The sequence below is a fragment of the Cydia amplana genome, chromosome 23 (assembly GCF_948474715.1).
Source record: "Cydia amplana chromosome 23, ilCydAmpl1.1, whole genome shotgun sequence".
Taxonomy (NCBI): Eukaryota; Metazoa; Arthropoda; class Insecta; order Lepidoptera; family Tortricidae; genus Cydia; species Cydia amplana.
Window position 1 is genome coordinate 2,944,429 of NC_086091.1, and position 15,797 is coordinate 2,960,225.

At 37.8% G+C, this 15,797-nt stretch overlaps 1 protein-coding gene across 2 annotated transcripts in view; it reads right to left on the reverse strand.

Moving 5' to 3' along the window:
- LOC134658846 (sperm surface protein Sp17) overlaps positions 1-15,797 on the reverse strand; it is a 247,923-nt gene that overhangs the window by 61,446 nt on the left and 170,680 nt on the right. For both annotated transcript variants that reach the window (XM_063514517.1, XM_063514518.1), the window contains one exon: positions 9,856-10,050. In XM_063514517.1, coding sequence (XP_063370587.1) covers positions 9,856-10,050 — 195 coding nt within the window. The remainder of the gene's footprint in view (positions 1-9,855; positions 10,051-15,797) is intronic.

Here is a 15,797-nt window from a genome sequence, read left to right on the forward strand (position 1 = left end):
TTATTTACATTGTTGGTTGGTACAAAGTTACAAACATCGGAATCATTTAATAAATCGTCAACTTTATAATAGTTTACGAAATGCCTTTAACTATTTTGCAAACGTTTCGTCCTTCTCTTCTGACCTAATGTAGTTTGGAATATTATTGTAATATTTTGCAGAGGAATATAGGGGGCTGCTTCGGAATAGTTCTAGTTTTGGTGCAGGTAGTTGAAGTTTGTTTTTTAACCTTTCATTTTGCTGTTTTTGGAACAGGTGCATATTTTTCCTCACATACATGGCTAGTTCATAAATATAAATGCATGGTAATGTTAGTATACCATGCTCAGAAAAATGAGGCTGGCAACTTTCTCAGTTATATTTGTTTAGCAATATGCGTATACACCTTTTCTGCATTACAAACAAGTCGTGTGCATCAGTACTATCACCCCACATCACGATACCGTATCGCAACCAGGAATGGGCATAGGCATAATAGGCAGAGAGTGCTGCAGCGAAATTTGTATTTTTACGTAGTGTAAATAGCGCATATTGAAATTGGGATAGTTTTGTTTTAGTATTTAAAACGTGGGCTTTCCAATTCAAATGACTATCGATAGTAATACCTAAGAGTTTGAACTTATTTACCTCTTCAATTTCTTTGTTGTTAAGCATTAGTTTTAATTCTAAAGGCGTTCTTTGGTAAGGATAAAATTAGATTAGTTTTGTTTTATCAGTGTTTATGCTAAGATTGTGGTCGAGCATCCAATGGTTTACATTGTTTAAGGTTTGGGATAGCTTTGCGTTAAAATCGTCATTGTTATTGAATTCAAAGAGGAGGGATACATCGTCTGCAAATAGGGTACATTTTACATCAATTTACCACATAAAGATATGACGAAAAGATATAGGGACGATGACACATGTTTAATTTTACAAAAATCGAGTTAAATAGATTAGGAAATGTGCAATTTATATTGCAACAATTGGACACTAAAATAAGATGTAGAAGTTATTATAATTACAAGAGTATGAAAAGATATAGAATAAAAATGGTACCATGTGCATACCCTACCCATATGGGTAATGTATGTACCCTAGTCATGAATGTAATTTATTCACAAAGATGTTGAAAATGTTGGCGAGAGAGTATAATGTTGTTACCAGCCTATAAAACTTTACTAGGTACCAGCCCAAAAGAGGTTTTAGCTGAACTTGAACAGGAAGATGAATATATTTTTTTTCCATTATCCTAACAACAACAAATAGCTTGCAAACCACGCCACGTCAATTAATAACCGAGCCACCCCCATTCTATAAAAGGGTTAATTAAACCAATGGCCTGCACATTACCCTAAAGCTTGGTATAGACACTGAGTCAACGGTTTTTCAAGGCTAAAGGATGACTCACGTTAGACTGGGTCGTGTCTGGGCCGGAGCTTCCGGCGTTTCGTTTTCTACGGAAAGCGCCACGTGATCACCGATCAGCCGTCATAGAAAATGACATGTCCGACGCTTCGGCTCGGGCACGGTCGGGTCTAATCTTTTATCTCCCTTCGAGTCAAAACTTATTTAATATCAGAACTTTCTAGGATTCCATCATCAGAACTGAACTCCTAGTGTAAATTTTATTCGATAGGGTAAAGTGCGTTCGCGTTTGCGCTATGTCTATTTTTGTATGGGATTTTGAACAGTACGGCTACCATCAGTTTGTCACTGACATAAACGCCGTCGAGAACGTAATTTACTTTCTATACATCTCGCTCGTCTCGCATATTCGTGCGAACGAGATGTATAGAAAGTAAATTACGTTCTCGATAGCGTATACTTATGTCAGTTTTGACACTGTCAGTGACTCAAGGTACGGGCTCAGCAGGCCAAGCGAGACGATTTGGAAACGCAAACGCATACCACGTCACGTCACGTTATCGAATGAAATTTACACTAGGGGTACAGTTTTCAGCAACTATATATAATATAACGTTGCGGTTACTCACGTATGTGTGTACCCAGCTTACGCGACCTGTGCCTATATATAAACATATTGATTGTGTTCGACCTTTACAGCGATGTAACCTCATCCGACTATGGATAAAGGCGCTTAGCGGATAATCACTTCATTACGGACCTTTTTTTTTAAATCCACTTATTAATGGGGTTGGCAACAGCTACCAAAGGTAAATCGATACGATTTAGGAGGAGTTTATCCCTAAAGAGGGTGAAAAGGGGGGTGAAATTGGGATAATGAATGCATTGCCTGATAATTGATGTAAGCAATTAAGCATATGCTCAAATTGAATGATTGGCATGAAACTTTATCCAGGCGCTATACTTACTCTAGATACTGTTACTAAGTCCACGCTGACGAAGTCGCAGGCAAAGCTAGTATCTAAATAAGATCAAAACATTCAAAACCATGATAAGTTGTTAAATCTGTATTGAGCTTTTGATATAGTCCAACCGGTCTTTGTTAATAAGATCGGCTACCTACCCAAGCTACGTCTACGTCACGTCAAGCAACGTCTTCAGCAGCGGAGTTGAAACAGTCGCCGTGGTCGAAATCGGGCGGGAGAGTATATATAATCCAGCCGGGCTAGCACATGATTGCCGCCGCGAGATACTGTCGCGCCAATCATGTGCTAGGCCTACTGCTTTCTACAAAAATTTCGGCTATCTAAGCAATGAATAATGATAAATACGTAGCCCTATAGACTAGGAATCCTCTAGACTGAGTTTAGAGCAATTATTTAATGAAACCGATGCTGCCAAAAATACGGCGGTGCGGGGGGACGAGGTGAGCGAATGCTGTGCCGTGATTGGTCCGTGTCTTTGAACGGACTAATCACGGCACGGGATTGACTCGAAGATGGAGTAAAACTACCGTATAAGTGGCTGAGGGGGTGGCGTTACTATGCTCAGTCTAGAGGATGTCTTGTCTGTGACGTAGCCCTCTCGTTTTGACAGATGACACGTCATGACCCGCCCCATTACGCTGAGTGCCTCGATTAAGGGTTTCCGGAGAAAATCGAAGATTAAGCATTTTCATCTGGAATATCGTTCCGTTTCGGTTAGTATTTGGGAGAATTTGCCCGTGACCTTGGTTTTGAAGAAGTCCCACTAAGGAACAAATCATTTTTTTGTGATTTTGTTTTGAGATTTACTTGTAGTGCAAGCTTACAGTACTACACCAATTCGCTTACACACTAGAAACATATATACATTACAAAAAAAACAAAAGAAAAACATGCAAACAGATAATGTCAAGAAAGATAAAACTTACAAATTCAGTCAATTACAATATTTTTTGGATTAAATAATGTCGAGAAAGATAAAATTTACAATTCAGTCAATAATTTACTTTACAATATTTAGAATTAAGAAAGAGTCTAGCAGTATTGCATAGGTATGCTGAGATGTGTTTTTTTAAGTAGTCACACTACTATACAGGGTGCTTCCTGTAACAGGAGCAATAAACTGTAGGTTGTACTTCTCAAACTGACCAACATTTGTTCAGCAACTTTTGTGTAGCATTGTTTCGTCACTATTGGTTTTGAAGAAATTTCATTTCATTTATTTATTTCAATATAAACTTACAGTGTAGCACCAAAACGTTTACATGAGACTTACGACTATTAGGTTACATTATGAGTTATACCTATATCTAAGAAAGAAAATTAAATAAAGAAACAATGTCAGCTAAATGATAAAATGAATAATCATTATAGATTAAAATTATAGATTAAAATAAAATAATTACAACAATAAAAAAATGTCAGGTCATTGCCATTAAATAATCAAACTTGAGACACTTAAATTAAATTAGACCAATCGAATTACAATAAGACAATAAAAAATAAACAATAAAATAAATTAATCAGATAAAATACTATTTAAGCTTTGGAGACATTTTCTGCAAAATTCACCAACATGATCAGCGAAAACATCAACATCATGACCCTCAATAGCCATCACATTAAAAAGGGCCAGTGCCCGGGGCGTAGGCGCGTTATCAGCCTGGCGGGTGCGCGCGCGCAGCCACGCGAACAGGCGGTAGCGGCGCCGCGGCGGCAGCGCGTTCACGGCGTCCGACACCGTCCGCTGTACTGGCACATGCAGGCCCATTCGTGCCAGCACGGAAGAATTGTTCACTCTGTTGTGTACAACTCCATGGTAATGTACCAACAAAAGTAGTTTTCGTCTCAGTTCTAGAGAGTGGAGACCTACCATCCCTGAGACAAAACGAGAGGGGTATAGATAGGGGTAATAGCCATAGGACCTGCTGTACAGATATCTTGCGAACTTTTTTTGTAGCTTTTCGATCATGACAATGTACTTGCACTCGCAGGGATCCCACACTATCGCACCGAATTCGAGTTTACTACGGACGTATGCGTTGTACAATATTACCGCTATTCTCACATTTCTAAATTGAGAACTCATCCTAATAATAAACCCTAGGGTTTTAGAAGCACTTTTACATGTGTCAATGATGTGCTGTCGGAAATTAAGATGAGCGTCCATGGTTAACCCCAGATCACGTATTCCACCCACTCGTTCTAACTGAACGCCTTGGAGACTATAGGAGTGATGGATGGGCGACCTAGCCCTAGAGTACGTCATGACCTTGCACTGAAATGTATAAAACTACATAATTTGAACTAGTAACCTCATAGTTAGGTAATAACAGGCGTATTTTTATGATATGAATTCTATCTGGATAGATATGGTTCGGAACTGTCAGTGTCTAAAGTGTTTTTTTTTTGTTTGAACAAACGTTACTTTTATAACACTGACAGATCCAAGCCAAATCTAATCCAGATCGAATTCATATCCAGTAGTTTAATTTAGAATACGCCTGTAATTTTAAAACATCAGCAACCATTTAAGCTCAGACTAAAAGTTACCTAAGCCACAATGGCTGCGGCATACGAAGTTACGTTTTGAACTATATTTACCAACTAATATACTTACTTAGTTCAAAACTAAACGTTAAACTAGTGTTGAAACTTTATTAGCTATATTCCTGTATGTTTCAACATTTTGCTAATAATAATCACTTTTGGCCCTCATTTTGCATTTTACCATAATCAATTTCCTACTTGAGTGTTAGGCTGCCTTTCCAGTGAGTCAAAGATGAGGGAAGTCAACCAATAGCATAGACGTAGATTTTTTACAAATTTTCTGTCTCATTTAAAGGTGATTTCAAAAATTAAGGTGAACATCAACATAATAATGAAGGGTATAACATCACCCTTCTCCAATTTTCAAAAAATACAGGTTCCGACGAATTCTGAACACCTAACAAAAGAAAAGAAAACGTTCTTTTTTCGAAGTCTGTTAAAAAGTCCGACACCGTCCGTAAATCTTGATTTTTCCGCACCAGCGTATACTATAGGGGAGTAGTGATGTACCGTTTTTGGGAATGTTCCCAATTCAAGAAAAATATTGAGGAAATTAATAGGGAAACTGGGTCAGGCCAGTCAAAACGATGTTATTAATGTTTTATACTCAGTAACTGGACTTACTTTATGTCCTTTTATATCATTTAAGGTACCTAACGTCACAAACAATAATATTTTGCTCGATTAAAAGCGCAAAACATTATTAAGTAACTAGTAAATTCATATTTTTTGACAATTTCAATAATATGGCGGTTTGTTTACATAGTTAGCAAGTTCTATAGAATGACACTTTAATATGCAAGTATATATGACTATTATTGATATTTGATATGACTTTACAAAACAAATAATATGAAAAAGAAATGAAGACATCTAAGAAATAAATAACCCTTTACATTTTACTTAAAACAAATATACCTACTTGTATATCTCCGGGCATTATTTATCCTATCAAAAAAAGAAAGGGAATGGAATGTTCCCGTTCCCAGGAATCACATGGAGGTCGGGAACATTCCCACGGCCCTTCCTTGTCCGGTAAATATTTGATTAATTCCGTTGCTCCGAAAGCCGTGTTACACGGCCGGACCGCTATTACGTATGCATGCCGATGAATATTTTACGGGAACTGCATTGATTGGGGTTTATGAAGACTTTACAAGTCAGAATCTTGTAAAATATATATAGTTGGTCAAACCAATTTGTCAGTAAATATGAAACAAAAAATCTATACTCGTCCTTTTCTTTTGGGTCCCAGTACTAGTGTAAGACAAAGACAGTATGATACTCTCTGTCTATGTTTGAAATGAGACAGTTCTTTGACAAGCTAGAGCCGTTTTCGAGATCTCCGAAATATATAAATATATATCCAAGAATTGCTCGTTTAAAGGTATAAGATAAGATACACAAATCTCTGTTTTGACATTTCGCTGGGACATCAGTTATCCGCGACCACGACCAGTGAAACCTGCGTCGAAGTCATAAATAAAGGTAACAAAATAGATAAATAGATAGATAGAATACTCTTTATTGGCACACCTCAGTAAAAGCATAGAGAAATATAGTAAGACAAGAGTGCTCACTCCATTAAGAAAAACAATGGATTAAAGATAGAGGCAGACAACGGGTAGTCTTGTCGCTAAAGAGCGATATCGTCCAGACAACCTTGGGAAAAACCTTGGAAAGTGTTATCGCGACGGACCCGATTTTAAATATGCTTATAAAACATGTCCAAGAAGCTCGTGATATAGTTTAGTTATCTGGAGTTAGCGCACAGAAACGTCTAAAGAATAATAATTAGAAGAATAACAATCAAAAACTGCACAGATATTAAGAGTTTAACACTTTAAACTCTCGCGTTTTGTACACATATTTAATTTCACAAACGGGTCTAACGTATTATCTCCGTTGACATTTGCTGGGTTGTCAGTCTTTCCGTGACCACAGCTGGTGCAACTCAGCTGAATTTAAGGTAAAAACAATGAAAATATATCGCGTTAGACCCGTTCGTGAAATTAAATATTAAGAGTTTATACTTATCCTTCTGATATCACTGTACGTTCGAATTGGCCTAGTTTCTCGATCGCGTTCGATACAGCCGTAATTCCGTTCTTCAGCCTCCGGAAACTATTTGCTGGGGCATTGAGAATAAATCGTTTCCTCACTGATAATGACAACACAACGATAGTGAGGACTAAGACTATTTTTATTTCACTTTGACACGGAAAAATACTAGTTCAGAGAGAGGATTTCTTAAAATAATTTCTAAGTTCCTATTCGGATTAATCAGTATTTCCGGACCTTCAACTCATTTCAAACCTTCAGACTTTCAGACCTTCAAGAAAAGAGAGTACTCCCTTCTTAAAGGCAAGCAACACACTTGGAACCCTTCTGGTCTTATAGGAGTCCATCAGCGACGGTCATTACCATCAGGCGATTCTAACAGCTAGGAGACAGATTTTTTTCACACCACCTATTCGGAAAAGAGCTTTTTCTTCCCTGCTAGGAGGGATCAATGTGGCACTTTTCTGTTCTAGCACAGTATTTTTTACATTTTTTGCACATTTTTTTTAGCTTAAATAACCTGTTTAAGCATCTGATTATGTCAACACTAAGATTTTTTTATTTTCCTCAAAGTTGATGTGAAAAGCAGTATGTGTCACACGCTATCAAAATTATTTCGTCTTGGGCGTTAACACTTGAATCCCTCATTACGCCCTTGACGAAAATATATCATTTTGATCCCTTGTAATACAAACTACTATTTCGAAAGTATGAGAATGTAAGAGGTATTCAAAGGGCTGGTGGGAATAACTGCACCACTTTTCAGCCTGGCGACATCGAGTTTGGGTAGCACCACTAAAAAGATCAGAAGTCAAACTGCGGTCTAATAATACCGCATACAACAGTTCTAGAGATCCTGTTCTAATTTAAAGTTACCTATATAATATAATTGACTAGCGACCCGCTTCGCACGGGTTAACAAATTAGACATAAACCTTCCTCTTTAATCACTCTGTTTTAAAAAAAACCCGCATCAAAATCCGTTGCGTAGATTTAAAGATCTAAGCTTACATAGGGACAGGCAGACAGCGGGAGGCGATTTTGTTTTATACTATGTATTGATGAAAATAAACATGACCTCGATACTCTCCAGGGTATATATTTACACGTGTTACTCGAGTTACTCTTTCAACCTCAAATCCTCGTCTTATTTCCCACTGGATCCATTCAGCCATCGTAATATTTAATTTTCCTCTTTCATAACTATCTCACAAAAGATTCATGAATAAAATTTATAAAATATACCCAGGTTCTTAGCGAATCTAGCTGTTTTCATTCAATCTTATACCTTTAAACGAGCAATTCTTGTTTATTTATTTATTTATTTATATATATATTTCGGGGATCTCGAAAACGGCTCTAACGATTTCGATGAAATTTGCTATACGGGGGTTTTGGGGGCGAAAAATCGATCTAGCTAGGTCTTATCTCTGGGAAAACGCGCATTTTCGAGTTTTTATATGTTTTCCGAGCGAAGCTCGGTCACCCAGATATTTCTTTTTAATGTGAGACCTTGCTTTGGTTCTTTGGAAACATTTAGTGAAAATGTCTGCAAATTATATTTTTACCTTTAAATAGGTAGTGAAACCAATTGAAAACCAATATTCTACCGGGACCGCATTTTTTAACATTTGCTCTGTTGGTTTCAATAATAAAATACAATTTTGACAGATTTTACGGGTTTAATTTTTAGCAATGTATTTGTTAAAATATTTAAACGTATTATTTTTTTATTCTAAAATCCTCACAAAAACAAACTTACACAACTTTGGCTAATGTGTGCACTGTGCGCATTAAATAAAGGGTTAAAAAATAAAGTCAAAGGAATAGTAACATACATAGGTATGTTTAATAGTTTAAATTATTTTACAATAACACCTACCTGACATAAGCTAATATCATTATTTTATTAAGATCCATTACATATTTCAAATACAAACAGGAAATGCACAGAATCCTTGATATTTTCCCGAAATACAAACCCCTAGCTCAACTCTTTGTAATCTCGTAAAATGCTATTTCGGAGGTGTTCCTTTGTAAGATTTAAACCTGTGGCGCAAGAATAAAGAAATATAACAGAGTAGGTAAGTTTCTTAGAGGCTGTTTCGTGAAGTCGTTGTAAGGCGGGCGCCGTCTGTATTGTATCGTGATTCGTATAATTTATGTTGTAATTTGTTATTGGGTTTCGCTATTTGTATCTTCTTTAATATGTCAGTCAACGGCGACGCATTTAAAACGGGCCAAGTGATCAATCATACCAGACTGGAAAACAAATCTGTAAATGTATTGTATGTACATGCAACAGACAGACAACTTTTCTGAGGTATAGCAGCTTCTTAGTGAAAAATGACCTGGTTTTTTAATCTTACGGCATGGTTAAGTAGGTAAAATACTTTTATATTATAATTATTAGACTTATTTGGGTACAATGATTCTGTAGTTTGTTGTTGGCTTTCTTACCCTACTATGTATATTGTTATGTATCTCTGTTACTTTACTTTATTCCTGAGGCAGTGGCAACAGCGTTAGCTTGCAAATAGTATTGAGAATTGAGATTGAGTCAGCTCGAATAGAAAGGCTTATTCACAAATTTCGGAGGCAAAGGCTTCCAGTTTCTGGAACTTTCTCGGATATGTGGAAAATAAATCCCGTATTAAGGTGTATTTATGGCTAATAAATTTGATTCAATATTATTCTGCCAAAAGCTTCTATCCGATTTATGAAAAAGTGCGGATATTAAAAATGACAAGGTCCGTTACTATTCATCTTTATATTGAACCGGAGAGCACCACAAGGTACCGTTTTGGATTCACTACTATTTTTCTTTATATTGATAAGGAGATTACCACAAGGTAACGATTTGAACCCGCAACTATTATTAATTTATTAAAATTATCTGTCTTATGGAACTGACCTTTGTCGTCAGCACGGAACTCCGCCTCCAGCTCGGCGCGGGTGGGCTCCGGCTCCTGCTGCTGCTGCTGCTGCTGCTGGTGCTGCTGCTGCTGGGGCTTGCTGGTCTTCATGGTGATGGATTTCCTGGTCTGGTGTCCGCGGAAGGCTGCTTGGATCTTGGTCGCTGCTTCCTCTTCGGTAGGGCTTTTGTCGTCTGGAAAGAGGAAAGGGACAGGTTAGATTATATTGTTCAGAAGTTTAAAATATATTCTAATATTTGAGGGTTCCCTCTGCCAGGATAAAGTTCTCAGGCTTATTCAATGGGGATTGAAAACTTCACACATAATCTTTTAATTCTTATGTTTATATCACACAGGGCATATAAGTAGTGTAATTTATACATAAGCCATAAGGGGTGGAACTTACGAAGACATATAACTGACTACCAGCCCTTTTTATCATTGTACATAATATAACTTTTATTATTTAATACTATAATTTGCCTAAAAATACTTTAATTGCTAGGAAAACCATGAGGCCCATTCAGAATTCAGATATAATTTTTTTGTTATCAATTTATTATGGTTTCTTCTGACAGAACATATCCGTAACAGGTTGATAACAGAAATTACTATCTGATTAAACTGCCAAGAAGAAGAAGAAGAAGATCTAAAGATTGAAACAAATATCAAGAAGACGAAACAAATATCAAGGTTCACTTAATCCATATAACTTTACCTTCAAATAAACAAGTCCGCAACCTTGAAAGTTGTTTCACCAACAATCTCCCTAATTTTTACACGCGCTTTCAGTTCCCCTTTATCTTTATCAATTTATCAACAACTTTCCGAGGTTTTCCCGAGGGGTATGGGGTTCTTCAAAAAAGGAGTGTAGAGGTTTTTAAAAAAAAGTTCGGCAACGCGCATGTAACACCTCTGGAGTTGCAGGCGTCCATAGGCTACGGTGACTGCTTACCATCAGGCGGCCCGTATGCTTGTTTGCCACCTATGTGGTATAAAAAAAAAACTTTGTCAATTATGTAGGTAATACAAGAAACAAGATACGGAAAGAAAGAAATACGGACAATTTTTAACGATGTTAACATCAATACTAATGAAGCTACAGGAAATAAATCAGGAAGGCAGCCACGGAAACGATTTTTTCCGGACTGTAAATCCAATTTAGTCTAGTTATTGACTGGCGCTATCGATAATAGGGTCTTTATACAGATATTTATGTTCTTTGTGGTTACATTAGTTATTCGGAACCGAATAGCACGTACTTTATCTATGTTAGTTTTTTGTATTTGTTCCTTCATGTCTTTTTTCAGATTATATAGGATAAAAGTTTCTTAACCGAGTCTTGATTATGTGTTCAGACTATCCATTTGCTTTCTTCTAAGAAAATTGTATTTGAAAAATATCATAAAAGTATATTAATAACTTGAGCGTTATCTTTTTAGGGTTCCGTACCGTACCCAAAGGGTGAAAAGGGGACTGTATTACTAAGACTTCGCTCTCCGTCCATCTTTCTGTCCGTCCGTCTGTCTGTCTGTCACCAGGGCAACTCAGAGCTGTTTTTTGACTTCATGAACAGCCCTCTTTCATTCAGTCAGTTCCAAACTTCCAGTATTTATTACGGGGCCATTCACAGAACTAGATTGTTATTGTAAGTAATCCCCTTGTAGCCATAAATTCCTTTATTCTGTCCTTGCCCTGTTTTCACTTCTGACCTAATTCCGGCATAAATAGGTAAGTGAAGTCTAAAAACCACTCTGGAATGCATGAGTTTTTGTGGTGGTAATTACATTTCTTGTGATACATTCTGTAGTGTGTTGTGTTAAGTTTGATTTGAGTTAAACGGAAACATATAGTTTGTCAAAGGACTGTCTCATTTCTAACATAGACAGAGAGTATCATACTGTCTTTGTCTTACACTAGTACTAACACCCAAAAGAAAAGGAAGAGAGTTTTTATTGTTTTTATTTACTGACAAATTTGGTTTGACCAACTATATTTTTATTTTAGGAAATTAGAGTCCGGCCAAGCCAACTCATGACATTTACAATGATAAAGTAATGTCAAATTTCTATGAAAATATTACCTTTATAATGACACTCGCTCACTTTGTCGTATTTAAGTCGGGGCAAAGTTATGGATGATACTTTCCACACTTCTCGAAGTACCATAAAAGTATAAAATTTTGACCTTTAACATAACATCATCACTTTCTTCAGAAAGTGTATCTGTAACTAGTTTTGAGTTATTTCGCTTTTATTGAACTGTGACGCGGTGGGCAAAGTTATGTTAAATGGCAAAGTTTTATTCTTTTACCGTACCACAAGCAATCCATTATTCTGTCGCATGAAGGCCACATATTCATTGGCACCGTGTTTGATCAGACTAATCGTGCTTGCGTATGACGAATCACGCTTCGGATATCGATCCCGTGATAATTGCGACATTGATGAGAGGAAATATTTGGGTCATACAAAGATCTGAATATAGACTCACACGTCTCACACTAAATTTAAAAGTGGAAAAAATACTGTCTTGGGTGAGACTTGAACTCACGGCCTCTGGATCGATACTTCAGCGCTCTGCCATCTGAGCCACCAAGACCTCAAACGTATAAGTAAAAAAGTCCAAAAGTAAAAACCGGCCAAGTGCGAGTCAGACTCGCGCTCCAAGCTCGTACATTAAGTCCGACTCACGCTTGACTACACATTTCTAATAGGTTTTCCTGTCATCTATAGATAAAGAACTATTTTGTGTATTTTTCTAAAAATTTTAGACCCACTAGTTTCGGAGATAGAGGGGGGGGGGGATGGTCGGACAGACAGACAGCCAGACGCACGAGTGATCCGTTCCGATTTATTTGACGTTACACGTCCGTCTTTGGGTCACTAATTTACATATGTGTACCAGTGTGATCCTATAAGGGTTCTGTTTTTTCCTTTTGAGGTCCGGAACCCTGAAAAAGTAACTAAATAAAATAGTTTATACGGAAGATAGTTCGGAGTTCGGAAGAAACCGTTAAGGAAAAGCGAAGCGTATAAAAGGAACAAAAACTTATTTCACCTGACAATGGACAGTAAATAACGGTATCCACAGTAGCTTAACTTCGATGATCTATAGCTTCACGAACAATGAAAGTCAATTGATAACTCTTAAGGTCTCTGCCCACTACACCGTATCATACCATGACCGTAGTAGGAACGTGTCAGGCAAAAAAATATTCTTTGTATTAAAAAGTATGAGACTATGCCCACTAGCCCGTTCCGTCACCGACCATACCCGGAGCGTACCATGCACGGACCGTCAAAAATTATCGGCGAGGATATTTTGCCGGTGCCGAAACGCTCCGTGCACGGTATTACGCAACGCTGCCGGAACGGTGCGTGCAGGCGGCGAAATGGTGAGCATACGGGTTAAGACCGTGTATGGTGACCGTTTTAAGCCCGGTATAAACGCGTTGCCGTATCTGTTGCTCGCTCTTGCCAGTATAATAACTATTCGCTCGTTCTTTCTGATGAGTCTGGCTCTCGCGAATACAACGCGGGTACTAAGGGGATGAAACGCGGATGCTACGGCGATTATAGGCGGATGCTATGGGGATGATACGCAGTTACTACGGTCACTAAACCCGTTATGCACGGATATGAAACGATGTGGACACGGTGTAGTGGGCATAATAGTCCGTGTCGTTACATTCCGTGCCAGACACGTTCATAGCACGGTCATGGTATGATACGGTGTAGTGGGCAGAGACCTTTATTAGGGCCACTTGCCAGGGTCAACCACTAACCCGGGGTTAGCCGTAACCCAGTGGCAAATTGTGCTGGTAACTATGGTAACTCCAGGTATAACTGGTTAACCCTGGGTTAGTGGGCTAACCCTGGCTGGCGCAAGTGGCCTTTAGGGATTCAAGTAACAGGTAGTGCAATAAGCTGAGTTGAACAATCGTGAGATTGTCTATCTCCGTTTCTTGTACCACTTTCTAATTCTTTTGCAGACACAGTTTGGGAGCAATAATGACGTCATTTCGCTGAAGTAGATGGCCGGCGCCGCTGTCGCCCTGCAATTTTGGATACGCCATACCATGCCAAACAACATACTAAAGGTTGGTAGCGGTTTCCGAATCTGAACTATCTCTTCGACCGTTTCCATTAAGCATACGTTAGTACTATGAAGAAGTCTAGTATGGATATCATGGTTAGGTACTTTTTACTTGCCTACGTGACAGCGTAATAATGATAGTAACTGAATCATTGTATCAAAGAGATTCAAGCAACTGATCTAAAGATTAGATTCTACCATTAGAGAGACTATCATCTGACTCGACAAACTAAATGTAGTTTTCTGAAGCGCTGTTGTAACAAACAATTGTACCCTTTTACTGTAAAAAAGAAATAAAATAATGTGGTCCAACCACATCCATATGCTCTGAACCAACCAGAAGCAGGGAGAAGAACTTGCAGAGGCCACCTGGTGCTTTACAATGGGACCTCAAAGAAGCCTAATTGCCGAGCCGATAACCTAGGACTGCCTTGATGCAGAAAAATTAGGACACCTGACCCTATAAAATAGAAACAGGGAGGCACAATGAAGAAGATCGAATTTAAACTGTTGTGACACATACTAACCTTGCTAGAAAGGAGACCTAGGCTCTCCGAAACATGTCGCGCGAGTGACTTAAAACAAGTGAGTCTAAACCGTAAAATTATTCAAAGAAAAAGATACACGCTACTGATATTAACTTACTGTGAAACTCAAGTATATTGTAAGTGCCGATAGAGTGAATGCCGATTTTCCTGTTTGCTTACGATGGCTTAAGTTACCCGAAGTTAAGTGGGATGAAGGATGTTCGGGAAGAGGCGGTCGCTTGCAATGGACCGGAAATGATGCGTAAAGGTGACAGTCCATTTCCAACCGCAGCTGCACTACTGTTCATTTTACTATGGAAATTGACAGTAACAGCGACGCCTTCAGTACCAGTAGTGCAGCTGCGGTCAGAAATGGAATGTTACCCTAAGAAAGTTCTTCATAGTAGAGAAGACCGAGGTGAGTTGAAACGTCAATTTAGAGAAATCTATAACTACGAGAGGCGGCTTAAAAGTTCGCGGCCGTAGAAAAAAAAATGAAAGAGAGTATTAACGTGAATGTTAATTATTAATCGTTAATAAGCGTTAGTAATGGCGGCAATGTTTAAACTGCCAAAGAGGTGGGGAAAAAAGTGGCATATTTTTTTTCTAAGCTAGATATATTTCAGCCTCCCTCGTATTATCGAGCTGGAAAATTTTGCGAACACTGAAAATAATACACTCCTTTTTTCTGGGCAGTTGTGTTAAAAAAGACAAACTCTAATAGGAGATACTGATAAAGAAAGCAAGTCATTGTCGATTATTAACGCTTTAAATTCAAAATATACTTGGTCAACCAAACCTTGTCAGTAAAAAAGGCGCGAAATTCAAACTTTCTATAGGACGATATCCCTTCGCGCCTACATTTTTCAAATTTGCCGCCTTTTTCTACTGACAAGATTTGGTTGACCATCTATATATAACCAGTGGTGTAGAAAAAGTCAGCGTTTCGCCTATATATTATACTATACTCTTTGATTTAGCCTTTCATTTTACTCTAGAACTGAATATACTAGGTGCGGCCATATGTTTAAAGCAAAATCTGCTCAGATTTCCCTTGAGGACTTTGTATTTCCGGAGTTTGTATGTTAATAAATACATACACAAATTTATATGAATATTTTTACAGGTAACTTTATAAATTATAATATTGCCACTGAAGTGTAATGTAAATGCAGGATTCAACTGTATTTTAAAATAGGAAAATGGCATATATACTGGTGCAAAAAAGAGTTGATTTCTGAAATTAACACGGAGTATTTTTGGTTAAAAATCATTTTACGCCGTCAAATTTTCTGTCGTGCCCGTTTAAATAAAAT